Source organism: Rhagoletis pomonella, unplaced genomic scaffold (genome assembly GCF_013731165.1).
Source record: "Rhagoletis pomonella isolate Grant_MI unplaced genomic scaffold, Rhpom_1.0 Rhpom_scaffold_00004, whole genome shotgun sequence".
Classification (NCBI taxonomy): domain Eukaryota; kingdom Metazoa; phylum Arthropoda; class Insecta; order Diptera; family Tephritidae; genus Rhagoletis; species Rhagoletis pomonella.
The window spans coordinates 37,928,934-37,948,333 of NW_023458558.1; the positions used below are offsets into that span (position 1 = coordinate 37,928,934).

At 34.0% G+C, this 19,400-nt stretch overlaps 1 protein-coding gene across 1 annotated transcript; it reads left to right on the top strand.

Annotated features, from left to right (window-relative positions):
* The first annotated feature begins 2,973 nt into the window (after positions 1-2,973).
* On the top strand, positions 2,974-14,422 carry LOC118738214. Its single transcript, XM_036469136.1, has 7 exons — positions 2,974-3,560; positions 3,946-4,106; positions 5,912-6,113; positions 7,075-7,326; positions 9,978-10,909; positions 11,229-11,519; positions 14,100-14,422. The coding sequence occupies exons 1-7, from the start codon at positions 2,974-2,976 to the stop codon at positions 14,363-14,365; spliced, it is 2,691 nt and encodes an 896-aa protein (XP_036325029.1). The 3' UTR covers positions 14,366-14,422.
* The last annotated feature ends 4,978 nt before the right edge of the window (positions 14,423-19,400 follow it).

Below are 19,400 nucleotides of genomic sequence, written 5' to 3' on the forward strand. Positions count from 1 at the left end.
TTTTGAAATCAAAAAATATTTAGAGGTCTCTCAAATCTTTCAAAGTATTCAATGTACATATTTTATCAGGGAAATCCATTTTTCGTTGAAGAGTATAGAATTCTTGAAAATCAACATTTTTCAATCGGAAAACTCCGTTTCTCTTCACTAGATTGCCAATCATAATACCAAATTATTTATTTAACCATTTTTTTATAGTAACTATATTTTATGGGTCCGCCAAAGCCACCGGAAAATGCTAGGAAATGCAAAGGGGGGATAAGTAAAAAATTTTTAGTATTAAAATTTGGGTATTGTTATTGGATGTCTCCTGAGGAAAACCAGAGTTTTCCGATTGAAAAATATTGATTTTCAAGAATTCTATGGCATTTCTACGAAAATTTGTTTTTTTTCATATAAAATAGATGGACACCTTTGAGCGACCTCTAAATATTTTTTTGATTTCAGAATTTTTTATTCTTTATTATTGTTATAGGGCTAACCTTTTTCGATATAGAACAATCCTAGGGGGTGGTCCACCCTAATGTTCATAGACTTTAATGACGTCCCCGTTGTGTTGAAATAAAACTGGTTGGAGCTATATTTCTACTTCCAGAATTATACTAGTGCTATTATTTGCGTCTATCTAAATAAAATTTAGTTCTTCTAAACCAGACATGCCCAGCGCAGGGCACTTGCATATGGAGTTCTGCCAACGTTGGGCATGACTGTTCTAAACATTTAATTAGTTTTGGCGTTGTATGCAAACGGAGTTCGTGAATGAATACTTATTTATGCTTGGCACTTTTCGTATAGCTCAACTATTGGGAAAATTTTTAACAGTGTGCTTGCATTTACTAGAAGGCGTTGATTTTATGTCTACAAATATTTTTTTTTAAATACTCTCATAAAATATACTCAGTGAGAAACAGGTTAAGGTATTCTTCATTATATATAGACGGCCACATATATGTATGCACATGCATGGGTAAACAGCAGATGAGTAACCAGTGGACTGAGCTTTTTACTTTGTTTTAAAATTGAGACTTATTTTTCAAATATTAGCCCTCATCTCCTCAGCAAGTTGTTTGTTAATATTACTACCCTTTGCAACCAAACTAGAGAGCAGCGACATAATTTACATGTGCTCAAATCGGTTACTTTTTGGGTTGTTTAGCAGCCTAATGAGAAAATTAACTCTATATAGGTAAATTTAACCCAAGGGGAGATGTTAATTTTAAGACATATTGGCAGAATTTCTTTATTCATTCTGAACGTTTGGAATAAACTTTTTTGTTTACTTATTCTTTAGAACGTTCCTGATGATATGTTAACGTATAATTCAAAAGCATCTTGTTTATTCCGGCTGTGAAATGGGATTATCCGGAATGTATAAAGAAAGGCAGCCTTTAAAAATTGAATCCCAAACTTTATACAATTTCCTCATAAATAGAGAATCTCCTTGATTATTTGTATGCTATTTTTTTATTATTCAAGTAAGATTATAAGCTTCTCCCTACAAAAAGGTTTCACGGACCCCAACATAATAATTTGTAACTGGGCTATTTATTTGGGATGTTAGGCGGAACCTTTAATGCATGTATATTTATAATATTATTTGAATGCTATGATTTTTTACCCGCTATCATTCGACATCAATTTGCCTACATCGTGACTTGGACATTCTGACATTCCTATTTTAACCCTCATACGCAAGAGTATAGCACTTATTTACTTATAGCTGGCGCACAATACCTTGTATGAGGTGTCATGACACAGAAAAAAAATTATTTTCGTTACCCCGTCTCCAAGCGTGCCTATTTCATAAATTTAATTGTGAATGATTATATTAAATAGAAGCTCACATTTATTTAGTAAGTCCGGTTAGAAAACAATTCAAAAGTTTTGAAGAAATAAGTTTCTTTGCACTTTCTTGAAATTTTCGTACCAAATTCATTGCCTGAAAGCAAACTAAGACTTAAGACTCAAGAGAGGTTTCCAGAGGTGATTAAGATATAGTACAAGAGCATGACCTATCAAGTTGGACGCCTGAAGAGGTCATATCCGATGTTAAAACTAGTTTAGTTAGTCTTGTTGTTGACAATAAAATCGTAAATTTTTATGTGTAAATTTTTAGCCTAAAAATTTTCCTTGTGATAGTGAAATAGAAATACGCCTTTTTACCGTTAACGTACTTGCTTCAAGGCTTTTGCTAGTAATGATCACGGAAAACTTTACAACTCGTTTGGAAACAGCTCGGGACGTGGGCTTTTATTTGCTTTAAATCGCTGATAGGCACCGCCTTGCCGCGAGAAACCCTTTTAAGCTTTCTATACGTTTTGTATAGGCGCCTGCAGCATCGCTTCATAGGATATACACATTTTAAATAGCCCAGATATGACTAGAGAGAGCTCTATTCTGGAATGACTGAATAAACTGTATAGAAAGCATAAAAAGAGTGGCACACAATAGTATAAAGTAGAAAGCATTACAAAGTTTGTAGGAACTCTCTTTTGCCGAAACTGCGTTATAAACAACTAGTATAGTAATGTGCAATATTGTTAATGATTACTCGAAATCGTTTTTACTGAAATAAATTAATGTATATGTAATTACAAATTTATTTAGAAAGTTTAATAACAATTGGCCTACAGTTTATTATACTTCATCCGAGAAATTTATTCTGCAGAGTTCATATTTATATTAATATACTAACATTCTTAATTGACTAGCGCTCAAACAGTATTGATTTGAACCCATAAAAATTGCTATTATGCCTCTGAAATATTCCAAACTGGTAAGTGGACACACGGGTCCCCCGGTTATGTGTTTAGGTGATATTCTTTGATTATGTGTGCTACGGTTAACAAACCTGCATGAAAATAGCTTTCGGTTCATCTTTTTTAATAATTCTTCGCTTAGGCTTTCCTTTATATCATATTTCCGTGCTATTTCACACCTTCATATTTTTATTTTTAGCTACCAATAACAAAGATGCAACACCGAAAGCCTACTATACACAAGCAAAAAAGGATATCTTGTTTTTTGCTTTTATCCATGCTGATAGCTTCTTCTTTCGGTCTGACTGCTGCCAGACATTCACGCTTGGATTTATCAGATAATGCAAAGCGAGCTGCTGCAGTAGCAAACTCAACCTCTAGTAATTTAGCTACTGAAGATAAACAACATGCAACCACAGCATTAGGCAAATACAAACCAGCTCAAATAGCTCCAAAAGCAGAAACAGCAGCTATGATGGCTTCAAAATTAGCACCGAATGATTTGAAAAAATCTGAAGCCGGGGAAGGTAGTAAACTAGCTGAAGGTGAATATGTGCAAAGTGCTGCTATAAAGGATACAAAAACTGCAACGAGCGGAGAGAAAACTGTGAAGCTACCTTCTTCCAATGCTACATTGAAAGACGAATCATATTTATTACAAGAAACTAAGCTATTGACAAATTACGCTGTTGATGACGAGGTGGAATTTTTCGATAATAGCCTCGAAGAAAACCTGGATAATCAGGGAAATGATATTCAGGACTGCGATGCTGATTTTATTGGATTTGAAATTACAACTGGGTAAGAAATTGCAAAAATTAATTATACTCGTGCTATACATAATTCTGTATTATATGAAGTTAAAAAAAATGCATGCGAAAACCTTAATTCAAATCAGCTGAATGTCTACAAACACTGAACTATACGGCATTAGAATAGCTCAAAACAAGTAATAGTTTGTTTATTCTAATTATTAAATAAATTATTTCTGACATGCAGCTATATTTGTATTTTTCCACTACACCCATATCCTAATAAATTCTACTGAGGTACTCTTCACTGTATCAAGACTGAATATCAAAACTGAATCATGTCGGCCAAATACTTAACACTTATTCTTATTAATCAAATAAATATTCCTGTTTCTTCGCGGTTTCCGCTCTTCCTTTGCTTTCAATCTGTATAGTTATGTATTCTCTGCTCCCGGAAAGATGTTGCACTCCTTGCCCGGCACACTCATGCTAACTGATTGCTTGGATGCTTGTCGCAAAGATCCTGCTTGTCATGCTGTGAACTACGAGACCGGACTATGCGTGCTCTTTTCGTCAAATGCAGATAAATTACCAGGTGGGTAAAAAATTTTTCATGGCGTATTTAATTGATTTGTATAAGTATTAGTTGCACTCTTAAAATAACATTTTAAAGATCAGGATTTATCTGGAAATACTTATTGTGTTTATTATACCCATCTACTGCATAATTTAATAACAAAAAATTGCATGGCAACAAGTAATTCACGTGGTGGAAAATTAAATTCGGAATTTTTAAATTGTACCGAAAACCGATACCGAAAAAGTATACCCCAACTTTTTTATTTCGAAAGTAAAAAAAAATATTTTTAGGGAAATTATCCACAATCTGGCATCACTGCTTATAACAATAGGAAGCACGCCGACTATTAGATGAGAGGCTTGGCCTAATAATTAGCGAAATTGCGAGCGAAAATATTTATTTTACGAGTATTTTTAAAATTGCCACACAAAGTGTCAATTATATTTATATTATTTTCTATGTCGCTCAAAACATCTGTGAGAGATGAGCTGGGGGCAAAACAGGGACAAAATGTTTTAAGCAGGGTAATTAGGATATCAGAGTCTCAGTCTCCTTTTTGAAATACATACGCGGTATTATCCACATGAAGGTTGCGCTTTCTGATAGATTTTGAAACCTCGATAGGTACTGCCGACTTAAAAATTCGTCATTCAAAAACTTTGATCAATATTTCATTAAAAGTTATCCAATAGATTTCTTGGCAATAAAGAACAGTTTTTCATAGGCTCTTCAAACATTTGCGTCAATTAACACCTGGACATCCTCTCCGCACATTCTGATGCACCATTACTCTGTTAACCAGGAAGCATAACAAATTTTTTTGACAGCGGGCACTTCCTAAGCTCAAGCACCTCGAGCTATCACTTCCCGTTGCAGAAACCATTCCTCTGTAGTTACATACAGGCAAAATTTTTAGAGGTTATCAATTTTACAGATTAGCTTGCTCTTAAACATAAGAACGTATCAAATTGACCATATTTACGACTAAAAAAAATCGATCACAAAAACTTGTGGTTTATTTATGTTTTTTATTTAAAAAGTTCCGTTGTCTACCCTCTGCATCGTTTTCGGCACGTAAGGGAAAATTTGGTTTGTGATGGGAAAATTTGTATGAAAGCTCTTTAACCCCAGAAGCCCAATATATTTGAAAGTTACGTAAAGCCCAAACATACGTATTAGAGACATAGGTGACTTAAAAGACAACCTGTGAGCTAACATATACTTAGTTGTGCCCATTTTTTTTAATGATATTGAAGTTGTGATAAAAACTAATTAACAAGGATAGTTTCATTAATGAAGACTGCAACCAAATTTATTTAAAACAACAAAGTGTAAATGCACTTTTGTGTTGAAATTAAAAAAAAATACGCGATTTCGTATACGCTTTGCAGACGTAGATTGGGATTTTAGGGTCAATATCTCAAAATGACTAGGGATGTCACCATACGCAACAGTGATCCTTAAAATATTTAGCAAGCCATAGTTATATGTACATACTTACGGCAATGTTTTTCAAAAAAAGGCGCATGAAAAGTGATCGTTACAATGTTCCAAATACGTATGCATGAATTTTAATAAACTAGAATAATTAGATTTGTTTTCGCATTCATCTGGTTTCGCTTTTCTAATAAAACGACTCGAAAACGACGCATTAGGGTAAACGAAGTAAGCTGCCTTGAAGAGCAGGGGAGGGTTGATGAGTTTTTCTCGAAAATCGGCAGACAATTGGCCTTCAAAATTATAACTATTCTGCATTAATGAAAATAAATTTCGTCTACAGTGCTCACTGTTCTTAAATTTCGTTTTAATTTTTTCCCCAGGTGCCCTAGCCAAGTCGCAGTTCCCTGTCTTTACACTTTATGCACAAAAATTATGTCTTAAAGTACGCCCTTGTGCGCGCGCCTGGAGTATTGATCGCGCACAAGGTTATAAACTTAATGGTTATGCAAAGCGAACGTACCCAGTAGTGTCACGAAAATATTGCTTGGAATTATGTTTAAGCGAGCAGGAGTTTACGTGCAGGTGAGTCATAAAAAAAAAATTTATAATTTAGAATTTGAATTTATGCATACGTATGTATGTTCTTTTGTACTTTTGTTCGCTCAAAGATGTTTTCCGCGATTAAGTTTCGATGATATTTTCATCTAGCTGTACGACCTTGCTTGTTGGTTATACACCCTGTATTTCCATGCCAAACCTAGGCTTTTTCTTAGATGCAGCTATTTACATAAAGTCAAAATATCAAATGGAAATATGAAATTCGTAAGGCTCCATGTTTGAAAATGACCCAAGCAAGTTCGTGGCCTAAGTCTTTTATATCAATCCAATAACCCATTTTTATTCAGTGAAGCAATATAACGGTAGGATGATGCGACTATTCGATAATCGGAATACTCGATTATCTGAATTGCTGTTCTCACAGCGTCAGCTACTCATTAATCCGAACTAATTGCAATTCTATAATCCGAATCGCATGGTTTGCCAATGTTTTCAGTAAATTTGTAACGTAAATGTAACAAACTATTCCTGTAAGAATCGTAACTCAGCAAGTGTGTGCATACTTATCTGTTTATGTAGTGTGCTGAGAGTGAGATGGATTAAATGAGAAATGAAGAATAAATTAGATTTTAGATTTTTTACTACAAGTTATATTTTCTTTAAAAGCTTTCATTATCAGAAGCTACCCGATAACGCGATAATTTGAATCGAATTTAGAACTTTTTTTTGTGTCTATGTACATAAATCTTAAACTTAACATCCTCCCAAACAACAAAAAGAAAAAGGCAAACCTCACTGCAAATTTTCAATACTAGCACTAATTAAGACAACTGAACCTTTTTTTATAGACACGTTTACTTATGCGGTCAAAGTTATTAAAAGAACATATTTATCTGGGCTCATTCGTTTGCATTTGCTACAATTATTACCTATTTTTTATGTCTACTACTACTATTGTTTTGCTTTCCCTTTTCTTCTCCTACAGATCGGCGAACTATTATCGCAACACAAAAAGTTGCGAGCTCTCCGAAATGGATCGCATTACACTAACCGGCACCAGTGCATTCCAACGCCAAGATACTGTCGATTATCTGGAGAACAACTGCGTTGATGAGCCGAATAAGTTGTGCGAGTTCAAGCGCTTGCCCGGACGCATCTTAAAAACGGTGGATTCGGTGTTCCAGGATATTAACAGCATCGATGAATGTCGTGATTTATGCTTGAATTCGCCATATAGGTAGGTGAGACAAATGCCGACATATCGTCGCTAACATGTCGAACTATCGAATGTGAAAATGGGTACTTTTCAGAAGAGCAAACATTTTGTTGTCGGAAGACTAGAAATTCGACGATTTGCAACTTACTTATTGCTCTTAAATATGCCGTTTCCGGCAAAAGGTGAAAATTTTAGATAAGCGTAGACGAACTGAAACTTATTCTAATTTTTTTAAATGAGTTTGTGAGCAAAAATGGTATGCACATCAATTAATGCCTAAATTGTTTCTAGAAAAAATATTTAATCTAAAATTAGAGATTTCTATTCCGGAGTATTTTATCATCTTCATGCAATGCACATTCATTTTTCTATAAGAAAATGATCTTGACGTTAGTTATAGATTTTTTTAAATAAAGATTATAAAAATAGGTTTAATGCCAATGGAATGTACTTCTTATTTGGCGCCACAACCATTGGTCGGTTTGGGCCGAGAGCAAAAAGCTTCGCCAATTGCCTCTCTCATTTTCGAACGGAATCCGTACCCCTATATATCGAATCGCCACAATTTTCCATACAGGTTAGTCAACTTATTTTTGAGAATTCCCCGATTTGGACAATGAAACTCCCCGGGTTTTCCGGAAATTTCGTATAATTCCTCACCCATGGATATCTTCTTATTTACAAAAAAACAAAACTGCGTGTTTTTTAGTTAACAAATAAAGAAAAAAAATTACACACATATAGTGGTCGAAAAAATTTTAGTCGCGCTAAATTTTGACAAGTTCTAACAATTTCTATTATTTTTTTGTTATTAATTTAATTAATTTTTTTTTTTATATAAAAATATAGGTAATTCTTTAATAAAAAACGTATAATTCCAAGTTTCAAAACTTGTGTAATACTAAAAAAAAATGTACAAGCTTTTGTTAAAATTTTAAGTTTTTTAATTTGAATTTCTAGAAATATGTATTTTGAGTACGCAGTTTTGTAGCCCGCTCAATTCTAGTAAGTGCAAGTTTCAAGTGGCAAAAATTTTCGTATTAAATTTTTTTTCGAAAGTGTTGCGGTTTTCTTCCACCTAAAATAGAGTGTTTATTCATTATATCAACGCAAACGCGATAAAGAAAATTCTAAATCAACGGTAATTTGTATCATTTGCAGGATTGCATAATCAGTACTTTTAGTTGCAGTTGGATTTCTTATGCTACTTTTTTACCTCATTATGAAGTTAGTGAAGCAAAAAATACTAAATTAGTTAACACCTAATTCCTCAAAAGAGCAGTTCATATTCCGATTCTGCACGTAAACTAAAATTCCCGAAAAAAACACGATTCCCAACGACTTGGCTTCCCTGGTATGTATGCACAGTTGCGAAAATATAAATAGGGAAGAGACATCATCGCATACTTTGGGTATTTCCCTTTCGTTTATTTATTGCTTACTATTTTTATGAGTATGTAGCTCATTATCTAACAAAAACCGTGAAAGTCAAATTTTCAAACTTTGTACAAAAATTAGAAAATTCTAAAAATGTTTCCTTAAAATGTAGAATTTTTAATTATATTTCTTAGAAACATTATGAGTAAGCAGTTTCGATTTTAGTATAACAAAGTACAAGTTTGAAGTAGCTAGGACTTACCATTGACTTTTTAAATTTTTTGGTGGAAGACGTTGTTCATATTATCCTTACAACAAAATTGTCGAACATACTTCGTATGGAAGAAAATGCTAAAATTCTAAAAAATCTGATTAAAATGCTTCAAACTTTTATGAACATTTTTTAAAATTATAAAGTTTGAAATATTGATTTATAGGTATGTTTTTCTTAGATGGTAACCTATATTTTCATCGACAAATAATAAATATATTTTAAATAAAGAAAAATAGCCAACAATTGCTCTTCCCTATTTGCATTTTCGCCACCGTAGATTTTTTCCAAAACAAAAAGGATGTAATATATTTTGTAAGTCATAGCCGTTATCTAAAGCGGCTATGGCACTGTGCGATTTTCGGTGATATTTTTAAAAGAAAATTCTCACCCTGTCGGTCGACCAAAAGCTACATGTTTTATGGCCTAAAAGTCTCCGGTTTGCTTTAACCCTAGATTGGTAACGTTAATCAAGAGTACGTTATTGTTAACATGCGTAAAATATATGTAGTTATTTCTTTCGATTTTAAACCCATTTATATCACAGCTTTGTACAAAGAAAGTCTGAATCGGTTATACACATTCTTAAACAACATTAAGGTCGCAGTTATATTCGCCTATACTTTTTCGACTTTTTGGGGTTCCCATCGACAGTAATGTCATGGAACACAGCCTCTATTTCATCTTTAGCGGGTGTAAATTTTACTTACATAGTTTACCGAGAGCATTGTAACATCTGGGCAGCGATTAATGCATACCCTGTTTTGTATTTTTTCAAATGGAAAGAGGTTGAAAGAAGTACTGGCAAAGCGAACAACTTTTAGAAGACATAACAGCTCTTTTACGTACGTTACCATTCTAGGGTTAATTTCGAATGGACTTTGAAAAGAATTGGCCCAAGTTGTTCGGTTCGTTTCAGTTTCGGCTTCGAAATATATGATGAGTTGCCATTCTCTAAAATTATTTCCTGAATCGCAGTCTTTCGACACTGCTCTAACCCACACGCTATCGCTCTTCCTTCCAGATGTCATTCTTACGATTACGGCGACACCGGCGATATGGTGTGTCGGCTTTCACATCACAGTCGCACCACACTCACTGACGTGCAAGATCCTTACCTTGATGTACCCGAAGCGACAACCTTTGAACTCTCATCTTGCTACAATGTGACCATCGAATGCGGCGCCATTGATATGGTTGCACGCATTCGTACCTCGAAACTATTTGATGGCAAAGTCTACGCCAAGGGTTCACCCAAATCGTGCGCGGTCGATGTAAGAACAGCACTAGACTTTGAATTACGCATGGGCTATCAGAATCTCGAATGCAACGTACACCAAAGCAATACCGGCCGTTATATGAACGATGTGGTGATCCAACATCATGATACAATTGTCACCTCATCCGATTTGGGATTGGCTGTCACTTGTCAATATGATTTGTCGAACAAATCGGTGGCAAATGAGGTGTTGCTTGATGTCAAGGATGATTATGAGCCAGCATTGAGCGAAGAAGTGATTGTCGATTCGCCGAATGTACTAATGAAAATTACATCACGTGATGGCGGTGATGTATTGCGCACAGCTGAAGTTGGTGATCCACTGGCGCTGAAATTCGAAATACTTGACGCGCAAAGTCCGTATGAAATCTTTGTACGTGAGCTTGTCGCTATGGACGGCAATGACAATGCCGAAATTACGCTAATCGACTCAAATGGGTGCCCCACAGATCACTTCATTATGGGACCGATTTACAAAAGCTCGACGTCGGCGAAAATACTACTTTCGCACTTTGATGCATTCAAATTTCCTACCTCGGAGTTGGTACAATTCCGTGCTCTTGTTACACCCTGTATGCCTACATGCAATCCGGTACAGTGCGATCAAGAAGACGGAGTTGGTGAATATAGGCCGATGAATTCGTATGGTCGAAGAAGGCGTTCGCTGAATGTTACAAGTAAGTAAATCAGTAGCTACAATGGAAGTGAGAAAACGCACAGCTAAGCTATACCGATAACTTTGGCCACACAAATATATATTAGGATTAAGTAATCGATAAAATAAAATGAAAATTAGATTGACGATGATTTTATTTTTCTGTCAAAAGGATTGTAAATTCCTTCAGAAATTTTGTTATTATAATTTTTACATACTTTAAATATGTATGTATGTATATATGTATATGAAACATACAATAAATCTATTCGCTAGATAAAAATCATATAATCAATATCTTATTAATATTTTCCCGCCACCTATTTCATAAATATTCGTAGCAACATTCGAAGGCACTGTGCAAAGCAGCCGTGAACATTATAAACATCTTAAACCGAAGCAACAGCAAAAACGCCTTAGCCTGCGTAGTAGACGTGGAACGACTGCCTCAACTACAGATAGTAAATCTAGTCAAGAAGATATGCTATTAGTGCAATCAATTCAGATCACTGACAAATTCGGATTCGACAAGCAGCAGCAACAGAAGCAGGCCAAGTTTGCGGCTAACGCTCACAACGATAACAAACTTATGGATGGCACAGCAGAACTTGGATACTGTGTTAATGCGATTGGTAAGTACAATGAAAGCGTGCAAACAGCCGGACGGACGTACTTCTATTGACGAAAGAGAAGTGTAAATGGTAGTGCGAAGATCTATAACCGACAAGCGCAACCAATGTTAGATTGGAAATATAAGCAACGCTCACAGAGCTGATAGAAGTGCATTGGTGTCGACATGACATGCCTTTTTAAGCGATTGCTACACCTATTTATGATCTTAAGAGTATTAAAATTTTCGTGTTGACGTGTTATATACAACACAAACAAAAGCAGCACTTTTTAAACGATTAAATCATTCGGTCTTAAATCAGTAAGCTATTATATGAAATTGAGCGTAATATTTAAAACATTAGATTTAGGGAAATTTGAAGCAGTTCACTTTGTGGTCACAGATACTCGATTTAATTCCAACCGACTACTCGTACTTCCCCTTTCTATTGCTATTTACTGATATTATTCTGCGTTTTTGTTATTTTAGCTCCCAACAATGTCTTTAAGTTCGTTGAGAATCCATAATATGACCCCGTTAGTATTCTCGCTCAGAATAGCTAAACTGGTAGAAATCCGCACCTTTTGATTATCTAAAATAACAGTGGACTCAAGACATTTAAATAAGGTTTTATAGAGGACAAAACATTAGGGACCGAGAACTCGTTCCAGTTTGGGTTTAGTTCTGCATGAGAACAAAATCTAATATCAAGAACGTTCCCGAAAAGAACCAAACGGGAACAAGGGTATTGAGACCAGTATTAATGGGAGCAAAATGAGAACAAACGGTTTGGGAACGTTTCTGTAAAGTAAAAAATGCGAACAAACCACACAGGAACTTTCTCAAGAAGAACAGAAAGGGAACTAAACTTTCGGTAACGTCTTCAATAGGAATTTTATGAGAACGAAAATATCGAGAACGTTTTCCAGGAGAATCAAAGAAGAACAAAAGTATGGGGAACGTTCTGGTAGAAAAAAAAGAGTTGAGTAATTAACGTTAAGAATAAGACGGGCGTGTGCATGTTGGGATGAGAAATCGTTTCATTAAGAAGCATGGTTGTTAATTTTAAGCCAGAGGAAAGCTGTCTAATTTCAACTTCCAGATCGTGTATCGTTTGGGGGAACGATCCATTTATGGAACAATATTTTGTGCAAGAAAGTTCGTGTCTCAAATCTGTCGTTGACTTACTTTGAAAAAATTATATTTCAGTATTTTTTTTGATTAATTTTAACATGCACTTAGTTCGAAAATGGTTCTTCGAAAGAAAGTCCCTTAAACTTGTTTTGACTTAGTTCTTTCAGTTCTTTTTTTCGCACGGCCACTTTTAAACGCAGTTTTTATTTGATCCAAAATATATTTTCATTTCCCAATACCAGGAGCTCATACATGTGAAGTAACAAGTTTTATATTTCAGCGTACAAAATCGTTTGTATAAATTTTTAAATTTCCAAAATTCTACTTTGTGAAGTTCAAAGCCTTCTACAAAAAAATTAAAAAGGTCTACAAAAAAATGCATGCGTATTGAAAGCTTGCTACTTCATGCATATGTATGTATGAGCGCCTGGTATTGGGCAATGAAAATATCGTTTTGTACAAATAAAACATTGGTTCCGTTATATAACCTTGACCGCAAATTTTCTTAAAAATATGCAATTGGCTATAAAATTCATGGACTGAATAATGAAAGCTGTTGCATACTTTTGGTCATGGGTAATGCTTTACCAAAATTATAGCAGTTGTAGAAAAGCAGAAGCAAAACGACATTTTCTTCAAGTGTCCGGACAAATTTTTCCGTGTGTTAATGAATGTTCCAAAGTGTATTCATTCAATTAAAATTTACAGTCAAGCTTATTGCAAATGTTTATGTTAAATTCACATTCTCTTTGCGATGTTTCCTTTTCGTTCTCTGTCAGAAAGTTGCTGAGAACTTAGTTCCCGAACGGTTCTTCGAGGGAAGTTCTTTAGACGTTTTTTTTCCATTCCCACAAAGTATTGTTTGCATTTTGTTTTGTTCTTATATAGTTCCCGTTGAGAACGTTCTCAACAGTTTTGTACACACTTTCGTTCTTGTAAAAACGTTATCGAAAGTTTTGTTCCAATTTCGGTTTGGGGTTTCATGCGTTCTTGGGAACAAAACCACGAGAACAACATTTACTTTCGATGAAACGTTTTGTTATCGGTCCCTGCAAAAAATTTAGGAAGTGTAACTATAGCGAGAAGACTGTATGTATAGTTTTCGAGTGTCAAGCCTTCAGAAGGCACATACTCGCCATACTCGGCAAGGTACAGACGCAGGGCCTACAGTCCGCAATCGGCAACGAACCATAAATTCGTTAAAGATATGGAAATGTTTGCTCATATATAGTTATTAATATTAAATATTCCTAAACATAAGACAACCCCATCTTGTCCATGATTTTCAGCAAATTTTCAATGAAGCATCCCAACAAAGGGCCTTTTCAAAAAGACTTCATTTATTGTGAATCAAGTCAGGTCAGTTTAGGGTTGACAGCACGAGCAATTCCAATAATGAAACTAGACTCTTACAACTATATATAAATTTGTTTCCCATTATATTAACAAATTACTCTATCTATTTCAGGTTTAGTATTAGCTATCGCTGTTTTTCTTCTTGCTCAACTGGTTGTTATTTCTGTGTGGACCTACTTGCGTCAGCGCCATAGGCACCAAAAGGCCTATGCCAGCGAAAAGCTCAGTAGCAGCACTTCAACATATGCCACACGTCACAATGCTAGTACGGCAAATAGTTCTACGCTTACATCAAAAAGTGCGTCAAAGGCGAGAACGGAATCGCTTTGTAAAGTTTATGACCGGGCTTTCGACGGTCGACATGGACGGCAGTTTTAAACAAACGGAACTATATACTATAGCTATTTTGAATAGTGGAAAAAGTGGTGAATACATTACATGAAATAAAAATATATTTATTTGGCTAATAAGAACAAAAAGTAATAGGAACTAGTTAAAATTTTAATCAGAAAAAAAAACACAAAAATATTAAGTGAAAGGATATGTGAACATGTAGAAGAATTTGTAGCACTATCTATATTTTTAGTGTACCCATTAAGTTAAAAATAAATAAACATGATTAAGATAAAAATTTGAATGTTGTTTGAGTATATTTATTTATATCTGTGTAATTTTGGATTTTTTTCCGCAAATTTCATAGCAAATATTCGATGCTAAAATACATTGCCAGCAAAATATCGATGGTTTTCGATGCTTTACAATTAAATTAATAGTTGGATTTGAAAGAAAATTTAACACTGTTCGATGCCAACCAATGCAGTCTCAGCTATATAAATACATACCAATGGATGTATTTGCGTGTATCTATTTAGCCTAACTATAACACTATATAAAGGACTTTGAAATTTCTAGAATATGATTGAATACAAAAAATTATTCAAAAGATTCGGTGCATTGTAGAATAACAATATGGATATAGTAAAAAAAGTATTTTTGGGTGCACCAGGACGAATAAATATTGAAAGCGTTCTTTTAAAACTTTATTCTTGAAAATTCATAAAATTAATTTTTTTTTGTGTATATAAATTTAGATTTGTGGGTTTAAGAAAGTCTAAGTTTTCTGGTATCCTTTACAACAATACCAATTTTTTAAAAATCGGTTTGTAATTTTTTTGTTTAAAATATTTGTTTTATAAAAAAGATATTTTTTGATTTGAAGTCTTTTTCTAAAATTTTTATATACACAGAATACAAATATGCATACCACCTTTACAACTAAACCAAATTTTTAAAAATCGGTTACTAATATTTTTGTAAAGTTTGCACAAGGGTATATTAACTTTGTTCACATAACGGTTGTTTGTAACAGCCAAAACGAATCGAGATAGATAAAAACAAATGTATACATAAATGCTCTGAATGAATAGAAAAGTCGATTAAGCCATGTCTGTCTGTCCGTCCGTGTACACGATAACTCGAGCAAAAATTGAAATATCTCAACGAAATTTGGTACGTAAGTTTCCATTTATCCAAGGTAGGTTGGTATTGAAAATGGGAATAAGAAATACGAAAACTGCGATATTTTAGTAACTACTGGAGATTATTCACTCAAAATTGATATTTACAATAAGTTTTAGAAGAAAAATAAGAATATTATAAATTTTTGGAAAATGGGCGTAGCCTCGCCCACTTATGGTAATATGTGTATATCTTGTTAACCGCTGCACCAAGTTCTTCCAAACTTGGTGCAGTTGTTTGCCTTCGCACAGCATACCAAATAGCCGTAACTTTCTAAAATCGGACAATAACCACGCCCACATCCCATATAACGGTAATTTAGAGAAATACAAAATCATCGATAAATCTGTAAATATAAAAGCTAATTTATTCAAAATTGATGCTTGCAACCAGGGTACGAAAATAAACTGTACAAAACAATTCCCATTTGCTCATCGATCATCATATCATTTGTGTTTTTGTACAGTTTTATACATAGTCAGAAACAAATTGTAAGATTCACTGTCATTTTCCCCAACGGGAAACGTTTGCTTTTCGTTTGTGACAATTGTACCATAGGGTACGTTTTATATGTATGCAAAGGTTTCAATTACGTGAAAAATATTTTTTTCTGTAAATTTTCGTATCCAATTCAATTAAAAAACATTTTTATTTTTTTTATTCATTGCAGCCATTCGTTTTCTGTTTAGTTATTGCATATATGTACATACATACATATATTTTTCTCTGCACGATTCATTTCGTTTGTTGTTTCGTCTGTAAATACTAAACTACTGTAGTGTACTATCGCCAAAGTGAACTCAGCCGTTTTGTTTTCGTATTGTACCGAACTGTTGAAGTAATAAACGAAACGAAATAGTAACGTACAATATAGTTCGTACACTGCTTGCAACAATTCTTTACCAAAAAATATGTTTGTAATAAAATTTGTACAAAACTTGGTATGGTTATTGTGCTTGCCACATATAAGCAAAACGTTGAAAATTATTGAAATGGGACTAAAATTGAGGCCGCTTTTCATATAACGGTAAATTTCAGAACTGCTTGAAACTTCAAAATTTCGAAATTTAAGTACGCTAGTTTACTCAAAATTGATACACCTCGGCTTACCATCTAGCGGAAGGTTTCGGAAGGGTGAAAAAACATATGTTTAATACTTGCGCCGGGTATTTAATGTTCGGCTCCGCCCGAACTTAGACTTGTTTTTTGTATAAAAAAATTTTTTTCTTTTTAAGTGTTTTTTTCTAAATTTTTATATACGAAGTATTTGTACAAATACGCATATCATAAGAAGGAATGTTTGATTGCGTTTACAACGATATCAATTTTTTAGAATCAGTTAGTACTTTTTTTTTTGTTTAAAATATTTTTTTTTATAAAAGTAAATGTTTTTCTCTCAAATTTTTACATACGAAGTGCACAATCAGAAGGAAGGGAATTTATTCACGTTTACAACGATAAGAATTTTTTAAAAATCAGTTCAAAATTGTTTGAAATGTATATAAGGAAGACCCGACCTTTAACCCCTTATGGCACCTCTAATATAAGTTTGCACAAAAAAAATATATAACACTTAAATAAGAGGAAAAGGCGGACTACGTTAATATTTTTAGTTTAGTTATTTACATATAATAATAAAAAATAAAGTCCTATTTTGAACTTTGAAGAACCATATCTCATAGAACAAAAAAATGGCATAAGAATAATTAGAAATTTAAAAAAAATTTTGAACAGAATACATTTTTTGTTTGTTTTAATTTTAGAACAATTTTAGCTATACAGGGCGATAGCCCTTTACATATTATTCAAGCGAAAAGAGAAGATTTTCCCCGTTTCTTTCGCTATTTTTTTGAGCTAGCACTCAGCGTCAGGAAAGTATTATTTCTTCAGTATTTCTGTAGTATTTATTCAGCAAATGCAACGGTTAGTGCATTGAAAAGATATTAAAATCTAAATCTCTGCCTTTAGTATTTCGACATTTTTAACATAAGAGGAAACACTACACCTACATTGCTACTTTTTCCTACAACTTTTCTTCCAAAAAACCTAAGGAAGTATGTAGTATATTAATTGATTCGTTCAAGTCTGAAATTTTTATATAAAATGTAATTTGTACTTCGAGGTAGTTAAAAAAAAAAATAGAAGCTTGTCTAAAAAACTGCAATTTACAGTTAAAAATGTAACTATGGCAACATTGCATAATAATATCGATTTATTTTAAGCCTACAAGTGCCCTTTAGAACCTCCACGCGAATAAAAATGTTTAGTGACAGTAGGTTTAGCAGTGCGCCAAGAGCAGGCCAAGGTGTTGTATGGAATGCTTCCATACAGCTCACTGTGATCGTACTTTGAATTTTGGACAGCGGATTTCCCACGCTATTGATTGGAAGTCCTCTCCACCTCACCAGGGATGCGTAGCTAACTATGGGGCGTGTCTACAGGATTCCTCTAGCTGGCAGACCTCACGTTTTACCAAACACTTTTTTACATTACCAGAACGCTGTTAAGGCTTAACAGGTCTTTTATTCAGCGAGAGACTTCCTTAAATGTTTACTATCTAAGATTACCCCTAATAAAAAAATAGTGACCCCTTTAAGGGCGGGAGGAACAAGGCCGTCCAAACTTGTCCTTCTAGTAAAGAGCACATCAAACATCCATCACATTTAGTATTCCACTTACAGAACGTTCGATATTTGGTCTGAAAGAATGCTTATGTAATGAATTAGAACATGAGAGAAGAAGGGCGAAACCGAATTTTATAAACCCGGCGCAGGTATCATCTGTCGTCGTTCCAACTTACTTTAAACTACATAAAAATTTATAACAGTCTTATTTATTGAAAAGAGATTGTAGTAAGTATTAACTTGGAGTAAATTGACGTCCTCAGTTATTGAAATATTGGAGTTTTCGTATATCCGAAAATTACTGTTATACGGGAAACCGGTGTAATTTTAGCCCGATTTGAATAATTTTCATTTCAGAGGTCATTACAATAATCGATTTTGAGTCAATTAGCTTCAGTAGTTACTGTTAAATTGCAATTTTCGTGTTTCTGTAAATTACCGTTATATGGGAGGTGGGCGTGGAAGGCTATTGCCCAATTTCAAAGATTTTCAAGAAATTTCTTATCTGGATCCTCGGCAAGGCCGAGTTTTGTAAGAATTGGTGCAGCGGCTACTAAGATACAGTATTTCATCGTAAGTGGGCGGGCCCACGCCCTTTTTCCAGAAATTTCATATTAATATTATTTTGTTCCAAAATTCCAAAATGTTGAAAATTAGTATGTGAAGTAATTTTCAACATTTTGGATCCAGTATTTACTGGAAATACCGTTATATGAGAAGTGGGCCTGGATATAGTCCGATTTCGCCTATTTTCAATAGCAACCTACTTTGCATAAAGGGCAACCTACATACCAAATTTCGTTGAGATGCAATAAAATTATCTTGTTAAGGCTTTCATCAAATTTTTTTATTTTTTTTCGGTATTCTCTGTCAACTGAATCAAATTTAAAACCCCGCTGTAAAATTCGTATTCATAAAAATATATCTCCTTTCACAACTTATACCCTTATCTGGCCTGGTTTTTTTACAGAAAAAAAATTTGTGTTTAAAGGGCAGATAAATTTTAACACCTACTAGAGAAAACGGCCCTTAGCATGTTAATATTTTCTTTAAATGCAGCTCAGATAAAAAATCACGCCGCATATGATTTTTACAGCGAGTAAAACATTTTATGATTCGGCTGGGGAAGGACAACCGATTTATTTTATTTGGATGGTGAAGCAGTTTGGTTATATATACATAACTATTACGCTTAACTTCTGAAGAAAACGAAAAAAAGCCTATTGAAATAGATATTGTATTGTTGCATGCAACATGGGCACGACTTCAAT